Raw genomic sequence first — 9,322 nt, 5'->3', positions numbered from 1 at the left:
AGAACAAGTGAGTATGATTCTTATCTCTGGCACAAAACAGTTTGACCACTGTTTTTTGCATTGATTTATAGAGGAAGAAAAAAGTAAGAGCTAAATCTAAATTAGGGGTGATTTTGAATTTCTACTCATGACCGATGTTTGCTCCAAAGATGTCATGTGCTGATAAAGCATGAGAATCTGAAGATCTGCACCATTTTCCATTTTGTTTTCCTGATTTCCCCCCCAATTAAATATACATGTTTATTAATTCTATTTTAGCATATAAATGGTGACTGACACAGAAACTGTGCATAGGGCATAAAAGAAACAACTGACTTGGGAATACGATTGATGGAAATGGGTGGAATGGGGGAACAAGGCCTATCTACAACAAATGATATAGAAATGAAGATGCTCAGATGCTCACATTATTCATAAGCATAAGATTACAGTACTCCAGAGGTAGGGTGATACTTAGCATTAACTCATTCTTTCTTTTGCCATTATGGTGGTAAGCACCGTAACCTGTGAGGTCTTTTCATTTAGGTGGAAACTACAGAGATTATGGGATATAACTTACAGATGTCTCTGCTCTGACTTGGATCTTACTCTGCTCACAAAAGCCAGTTCATAAAAGAGTTACCTTAAAGCTCAAATTATACCAAATTATACCAGACACAGATTATACCAACAGAACAAACAGGCTGTCGTGCCAAGTGGACACCCCAATTAGATCAAATATTGAAATATTTAATTGAGGAGGAATGTATGGCAAATAGAGCAGCCATCATTGACTGCCCAGAGGGAGAGAACCCCTTAATTCCCTATGACAACATCATTCAAAGATTAAAGTCCCTAATACTGTAAAACACGGAATCACAAATTAAGAAATCTGGACGTTCCTCTAGGAAATGGTTTGACAAGGACTGTCAAGATGCCAAAAGAATCTGTATCTCTGCATTCCATGTCTACAAATCCACATCCAACTTAGAAAGCTGAGCTCTTTATCAAACCTATTTAGATGGAAAGAAATCATACAAATTAACTGTGGCTAAAAAGAGAAAAGCAGATAAAATGGAAACATGGGGAAAATTGACCCAGGAGCAAGATAAAAACTCCAAACTTTTTTGGAAATTGGCTTCTAAGCACTCTTTCAAGGACTTCTCTCCTTTGGACTCAGTAATCATGACCGATGTTTGAGAATCTTACTTCCGAAAGATCTTTGCAGTGAGTTTGTGTGATCTGCACTTACAAATAACATCAGATTTATCCGATTTATCAACAAAAGAAGTCACAGCACTTATAAAGCAATTAAAGAAAGGAAAAGCCCCTGGTATTGACAATATACCCTCAGATTTCCTAATGAACAACATCAAGTGGTGGGCAGCACCTTTAGCCTCACTTTTCTCATACATTGACTCAACAGGTCGTATTCCAGAGGACTGGAAGCAGGCAATCATTATACCATTCTACAAGAAAGGGAGGAGAGATGACCCAGCTAACTACAGACCTATAAGTCTCCTCAGCATTATAGGCAAATTATACACTAGCCATTTACTGGACAAACTGAAATGCTGGATTGAACAAGAAGATATCCTTGTTTTGGAACAGGTGGGTTATTAACTATTTAACATAACATTGTGGCAAGGGACCAGCTAAGCGAGCACAGAACAGGCAAGGCTGGTGTCGTTCCCCTGACCAACCTCCTTGCCACCCAGCTCCGGTCCTGAGCCATTGGTCTGGCTCATGACCGGCAGCCCAGCAAACTGGTCGCCACTTAGGAGTGCCTACCCCTGAAGCCTTCCAACTTGCAGAGAGGAGCATACCCTAAGAGGTTCCCAGAGGAGGTGATCACCGTTCCCCACCCTGGACCTTAGAAATCCGAAGGCAGTTCCTGATGACTCCCTGTTCCCTAATGGGGAAAATGCCATAAGGTGCTCACCGGTTCCGGTTTCTTGCCCGCACCAACCTGTCAAATGGCCAGGCTATTTAGGTGTCAACCACCACAACCAATTATCCAATCCACTGCTCTCAGTGCAAGGTAGGCAAAAACACCTCCACCCATTCAGTCCGGTTTCTTGCCCGCACCAACCTGTCAAATGGCCAGGCTATTTAGGTGTCAACCACCACAACCAATTATCCAATCCACTGCTCTCAGTGCAAGGTAGGCAAAAACACCTCCACCCATTCAGCCAGTACTGGGTAAAAGCAAAAAAATTCCTAACTGGCCCCAATAGGCAACTAGCCATAGCCTACACTAAGAACAGGCCAGGAGGGTGGGCGAGCACATTGGAACAAATGTCAATGGGCGGGAGCAGAGCCTGGCTGTTTATCCAAGCCAGCTCCACCCCCTCGTCCACATCATGATGCAAGGCATTGTGGCTACAGTTGCTGCCTGCCTTCCTCAGGGCGGCAAATCAGCCCCCAACACCAGCGGCATTGCCGGGTCGCCGGGAGGAGCTTTGTGACTGGACAAACTGAAATGCTGGATTGAACAAGAAGATATCCTTGTTTTGGAACAGGCAGGCTTCATGGAGGGTTCTACACTGGGTCAATGTATAACTATGCAATGGTTCCCAGAGGAGGTGATCACCATTCCCCACCATGGACCTTAGAAATCCGAAGGCAGTTCCTGATGACCCCTTGTTCCCTAACGGGGAAAATGCCGTAAGGTGCTCACTGGTTCTGGTATCTTGCCTGCACCAACCTATAAAATGACCAGCCTATTTAGGTGTCAACCACCACAACCAATTATCCAATCCACTGCTCTCAGTGCAAGGTAGGCAAAAACACCTACACCCGTTCAGCCACTACTGGGTAAAAGCAAAACATTCCTACCTGGCCCCAATAGGCAACTAGCCATAAGCTACACTAAGAACAGGCCAGGAGGGTGGGTGAGCACATTGGAAAAAATGTCAACGGGCAGGAGCATAGCCTGGCTGTTTATCCAAGCCAGCTCCACCCCCTCGCCCACATCATGACACAAGGCATTGTGGCTACAGTTGCTGCCTGCCTTCCTCAGGGTGGCATATCAGCCCCCAACGACCAGCGGCGTTGCTGGGTCGCCGGGAGCTTTATTACTGGACAAATTGAAATGCTGGATTGAACAATTAGATATCCTTGTTTTGGAACAGGCAGGCTTCAGGGAGGGTTCTACACTGGGTCAATGTATAACTATGCAATGTCTAATAGAGAAATACGCATCTAGTAGGTCTGCCTCGTTATATGCTGCTTTCCTTGACTTGAGATCTGCTTTCGATACCATATCTAGGGGCTTGTTGTGGGAAACATTGAAAGCTATGAACATAGATCTTAGACTTTTATATTTAATGCAAACTCTCTATACAAATACATCACTTAAAGTTAGATGTGATAGGGCTGGGCACCTTTCCAACCTGGTAAATACAGCTAAAGGAGTAAAACATGGGTGTGTCCTGGCACCAGTGCTGTTCAATTTATACATTAATAATCTGATCAGTAGCATAAGCTCCACTGAAACCCACCCCCCTGCTTTAGCCAATAGGAAAATCCTGGCTTTGCTTTTTGCCAATGATACAGTTGTACTGTCCAGAACCCCAGTGGGCTTGAAAAGAATGCTTAAGGCATTCAGTTGTTATCAGGGGTCATTTAGTAGAAAAAGAGGTGCAGGAGCTCATTAGCATGACTCATTTTCATAGGCCACGCCCCCTGACATCACCGGAAGTGTGTCAGAAGGCAACACCCACCTCTCAGGATCCACTGGACTGTTTTGGATGGCTAGCTATTGGGTGGGGGGAGGAACGTGCAGGTCTGTCTGCACAGAAGAGGGAGAACTTGTACCTGAATAAAACTTGGTCTTAAAGCTGCCACTGAACTGTTTTGGCTCTGCAACTTACCTAGCTGCTTCTTGCTCTGACTGAGGGCTGCTGGGAGCAGGGGGTGGGGCTTGTTGCATGTGCCCGCCCCCTGAGCTATTTACTTCCGGTGCTCCGCTCCTGTGCACTCCCGCGGGAAATGACCCCTGGTTGTTATTGCAAAGAGTCTCTAGCTATAGTTTTGATTAACTATCAAAAAACTAAAATTGTTCTTCATGTGTTTATATGAATAATTCAATAAAATTTATGGTAAAAAAACAAAACTAAAATTGTTGTATTTGGCAAAGGTCAGAAAAGAAGGTCCTGGAACATCAATGGCCATAAGCTGGAACAAGTACCTTATTTCAAATACTTAGGGGTGATGATTCACTCCACAGGGAGTAGAACTACCCTGTGTATGCTGCAGCAACTGGTCAAAAATCTGCACAGGCCATTCTTAGATTTGCATGCTCTAAGGGAAGCAGCCCTCCGGTTGTTTCAGGCAAAAAACATTGTCCCAATTAATGTATGGAGAAACTCTTGGACCCCCCTCCTCCCACTTTGCCCCGTTAGAAAAAAATCAATCAAGATTCCTGAGAGCTTTATTTCAGGTGCCAAGCTGTGTGTCCAATGCCAGCTTACGTCTCGAGTCAGGCATGATTAAGGTAGAGGCCAGGGTAAGCCTTGCCTCCATTAACTATTGGTTAAAATTATCATATAACCCATGGGGTTTAATAACGTTAGTCCTGCAAGACTATTTCCAATCCTCTTGGGAGAAGGCCATTCAACCTGCAGAATTTGGGTTTCTCTCCTGAATTTTTCCTGCAAATGGGTTTTGATCAAGCAAAATCAATGATCAAATAAAACTTGCTTGATGTAGAATGACGAGAGACATTAACAATGTTCCAAACTCTCTGATACCCGAGAAGCTTAAATATGTTGTTGCCCCGGCACCTTATCTCTCTGTTCTGGAGGTACCCAGTCAACTGAGAGCTTTTACTCTGGCGAGATGGCGAGTCCTTCCCTCTGCAGTTTTAGAGGGGAGATATAAAAAGATTCACATGAAGGAAAGTATTTGTCTGTGTGGCACTGAACAGGTGGAGTCAGTCGAGCATGTGTTATTCCACTGTCGCTTCTATCAGGAAGTTCATTCTAATATAATTTCCCCTCTGCTTATCAATTTTTCTGGATGTTCAGATGTATATATTTTAAAGAAATTTTTAATGGGTGCTAATCAACAGGTTACCATTAGTTGTGCCAATTTTTTTTCAGTAGCCTGTAGAATTCTTAGAGATATTTTATGTACAGATTTTAACTAATTGTTGCCAATAGATCGGATCAATTTTACTTTCTAATGACATTGTAAAGCTTTTATAACTGACTTGTACTGGTCGTAGGCCAAATAAAGAATTGATGATGATGATGACTGATCAGCTCAAAATTGGCAGATAACTTGTAATGGCAATCCTCGATTCACCACCAGCTTAATATTAATTTTGTAATTGTTTTTCATTCATGCTTTACTAAGCACTTCATTGTATTTTATTTTAAACTTCAATAAACAAATACATTTTTTTTTAAAAAATGTGGGGTATATATATTATGTTCATACAAAGCAAGGTGGGCTCTGCATTTACGCAAAGCAAGGTGGGTTCATTAATGCATTTCCCAAACCAGTAAGAAAGAAGCCATCTTGGGGTACATGATGGGGATAGACTAATGGTTTTATCCACTGGCTGTATATGAACACAATAACTACAGTGATAACATGTTTTGTTTCCTCTCACTAGAGAAGGCAATTGTATACTATACAATTCGGAAAGTAATCCAATGAATAATCATAAGAGAGTCTAATTTTATTTCATGGGGTTTACTCTCAGGAAAAAAGTGTTCATCGAATTACAGCCTACATTGCTTTGGATCTCATTGAAGTTAATGTGAACGGTAGCCTAACTATAGATATAGGACGGTAGCGTGATTTATGCTTTTGAAGCACCTAATTTTGCTTTATGATTACATTTGTTTCAGCATTGAACATTTGGCTCCACACATACAGTGAACTCTCCTGGTGTCTCGACTGATTGATAAACTATGATTGAGATTAATTAAGAACATGCTGAGCTGATCCAATGAACAGAAGTTCACTTTCTCATATGACTGAACACAAAAAATGATAGACCACTTAAAATAATGAACTGGGTAAAATCTGGGCATGTAATACACAGAAATTAAATCCTCACTTTTCACATTGGCAATGAATTCGACAGTAACAGAATTTATTCTCTTGGGCTTCTCTCAGAATCCGAGGGTGCAGACCATCCTCTTCCTCCTTTTCCTCACCATTTACATCATAACGTGGCTGGGGAATCTGACAATCATCATTACCGTGATTTTCATGCCTCAGTTCCACACACCCATGTACTTCCTTTTGGCCAACCTGGCTGTCATAGATATCAGTGACTCCACAGTGACTGCAATCAAAATGCTGTGGGACCTCATCACCCATAGAAATACAATCTCCTACAGGTGGTGCATTGCCCAAATTTTCTTCTTCCATTTTACTGGAGGAGCTGTGGCCTTTTTTCTAATAGGAATGGCTGTTGACAGATACATAGCGATCTACAGACCACTGCAATATTTGCTTATTATGCATCCAGGAGTATGTGTTGGTTTGGTGGCAGGTGCTTGGTTGGGTGGCTTTGCCCACTCCATTATACAGGTAGCATTAATACTTCAGCTGCCCTTCTGTGGACCCAATATATTGGACAATTTCTTCTGTGATGTCCCACAGCTCATCAAACTGGCTTGTACAGATGCATACATCACAGAGCTACTGATGGTTTCGAACAGTGGATTTCTTCTCACACTAATCTTCTGTGTCTTACTAGTATCATACACTGTCATTTTGATAAAGATCAGAACACATATCACAGAAGGGAAACACAAAGCCCTGTCTACATGTGCTGCACAAATCATCGTTACGAGCTTAATTTTTATTCCAGGAATGTTCATATATGGCCGTCCTTTCCGGGTATTTCCAGGTGACAAAATAGCCTCTGTTTGCTATACCCTTATCACTCCAATGTTAAATCCAATGATCTTTACTCTGAGAAACAGAGAAATGAAAGATGCTGTTAGAAAACTGATTAGGAAAATGTTGTCATTCCCAATAAAAGAATCAAAATAATGGGTTTGCTTTGGCTGGTGCTTTTGCTAAATCGTGCCAATTTCTCCTGAGTTCTGTTTTTGTAGTTCCCATGAGTGCTCCCCCCTCACCCAGCCTTTTGGTAGCCAAAGATGATTTGATCCTTTTTGCAACCATGGAACAGCTAAGAAAGTGTGTTTGTGGCATAAAATCCATACTTATGAGAGAGCTGCTGCTGAACACACTTCTCCCTTCTTTCAGAACTTCACATGGTCTGGTGATACAAGTCAAGTTTTAATTCTAGGTGGAACTGACCACTGTATGATTTTTTTCCCCTCCTTGTCTCTGCAGTTATCATAGAGAGTAATAATGGAGCATTGCCACCATTTTTCTTCCACTCTTGATAGATCGATTTTCAGGGGAGGGCTTCTGGCAGGAATTCAGCTACCATAAGCAGGCAACTGGGGGAACTGATAGCTGTAGTCTGGAAATATATAGCAACAAGTGGGGGACCCGCGATACTCGCGGGAGAGGGGGAGCTCCACACCTATGAGGAAGAGGAGGAAGCAGGAGGAGGAGGTAAGTTCCCACCCATCCTGCCGGTTCCCCCCTCAATCTTGTCAGATCTCGAAGCTAAGCTGGGTCAGTGCTTGGAATGGAGACCTCCAAGGAAGACTCAGCAGAGGAAGGCCATGGCACACCACCTCTGCTTCACACTTGCCTTGAAGCCCCTCGCTGTTTCCCTCCCCCCTCCCAACCCCGCAGTGAAGCCAGGGGCAAGCGGGCTCTCCGCTCGCCCCTCGCTGTTTCCCTTCCCCCCTCCCCCTCCCAACCCGGCGGCCCTCCCCTCTCCCCCAGGCAGAGGGGGCAAGTTGGCTATTAGATATATAGATTATGTGAAAACTCCAGGCCAAGGAAGCAAATGAATATTCCTTAGAATTCTCCCTATTCTTACATTATGCAAGCGTGTGGATGGAGAGCAGTGTCAGAGCTGCAAATGGTGGATCAGATGGATGGGTAGTTACAGTATATTTTCCTTCTGTACCTCACTTCCCAGGACACACAGAGCCAAATCTGAAGAATAAATGAATTGGTCTTGTATGCCCCTTATCCAGAACAGTAAAGTAACTCTTTCTCTGCCAGCAGTCCAATTTATTCATTTCACCTGATAGAGGATATTTGCTATATGAAAATTCTAAAATTTGGTGACTCTTTGCATTCACATATGTCAGGTGCAATGAAATCTATCTCATTAACACTTTAACAGATTGTGTGTATGTGTATACGTAGATATAGATATATAGATATCTAACCATCTTAAGCCTGAACCTGAACAAGACTTTGGGCCTGTTCAGTGAGAACCACTTTGGGCATCTGATGTCAGAACAACACAAGGGCTACTCACATAGCTCACTAAATGGAACAGATGTTTGCAGCTAGCCTTTTGGTAGTGGGGGGGTTGCTCTGTCTCAACCAATTCCCCTACTTTCTGTGGTCCCCATCCCAGGGGATGACTGTTAGCTGAGAAGGGCCTTCTCAGTTGTGGCCCCTACACTGTGGAATGCACCCTTGGATGCCATCTGTGCCCTGTGGACTTGTTTAGTTTCCACAGGGCATGCAAAGCTGAATTGTTTAGATTGACCTTTGGAAGGTAACCACATGTTTGATCTGTTTTAATGATGGTATGGTGATAGTCACGTATTTTAATATTTTACTGTTAATATTTAATATTTATTATTTGTTTTTATGTTGTTTTCACCTTATTGGTTTTAATGTTGTAAAGCGCCATGAGAACATTTGGTTGAGAGGTGACTTAAAATGTAATAAATAAACAAACAAATAATGAATAATGTTTTAGGTCCATGCAGGTCCAATGATGTTCAACATAGCATTTTTAGCAATCAAAGGTGACCCATCCATACGTTTTCACCAGCAGAAAAGCAGGTTGAATATAACCCAGAGTCATTTGACCCAACAAACAATGAAGTGATTTGATTCAACCGATTATGATCATTGGTCTTAATTCTTTAAAGTGGAATCTAGCATTTTGCATCAAATATATTATTTGAAACAAACAAAGTCAACCTGAATGGAGGGAAGACCAAATATAGCAATGACACTTTTAGAATATTTTTATTTTATGAAGTTATTAGAAATCAGTATTTAATTACAAAATGGGTATGCAAAGTTCAACACCTGCACATCTAGCCACTAAGGATGTGTCCCAGCTGACTTCAAATACTTGTAAGTGGCATATGAACACAGGATTTAAATATGCCTGTTTATCCATTACACTTTTCCCAATGATGACTCTGAGAAGTGGTATGCTTGGGATTGGATGCAGTCAATCTAACCAAATTCTCCT

The 9,322-nt window shown here is 42.4% G+C and overlaps 1 protein-coding gene across 1 annotated transcript in view; it reads left to right on the top strand.

The window, feature by feature from the left end:
* Window positions 1–6,999, top strand: part of LOC107106312 (olfactory receptor 4D1-like) — a 7,901-nt gene extending 902 nt beyond the window's left edge. Inside the window, exons 2-4 of the mRNA XM_015406443.1 lie at window positions 1,406–1,590; window positions 3,600–3,621; window positions 6,086–6,999. Coding sequence (XP_015261929.1) covers window positions 1,406–1,590; window positions 3,600–3,621; window positions 6,086–6,999 — 1,121 coding nt within the window. The remainder of the gene's footprint in view (window positions 1–1,405; window positions 1,591–3,599; window positions 3,622–6,085) is intronic.
* Window positions 7,000–9,322: the final 2,323 nt, after the last annotated feature.

This window comes from Gekko japonicus, unplaced genomic scaffold (assembly GCF_001447785.1).
Source record: "Gekko japonicus isolate JY-2015 unplaced genomic scaffold, Gekko_japonicus_V1.1 scaffold3366, whole genome shotgun sequence".
Lineage (NCBI taxonomy): Eukaryota > Metazoa > Chordata > Lepidosauria > Squamata > Gekkonidae > Gekko > Gekko japonicus.
Note: the sequence above shows the minus strand (reverse complement) of the source record. Positions and strands in the feature narration are given on the sequence as shown.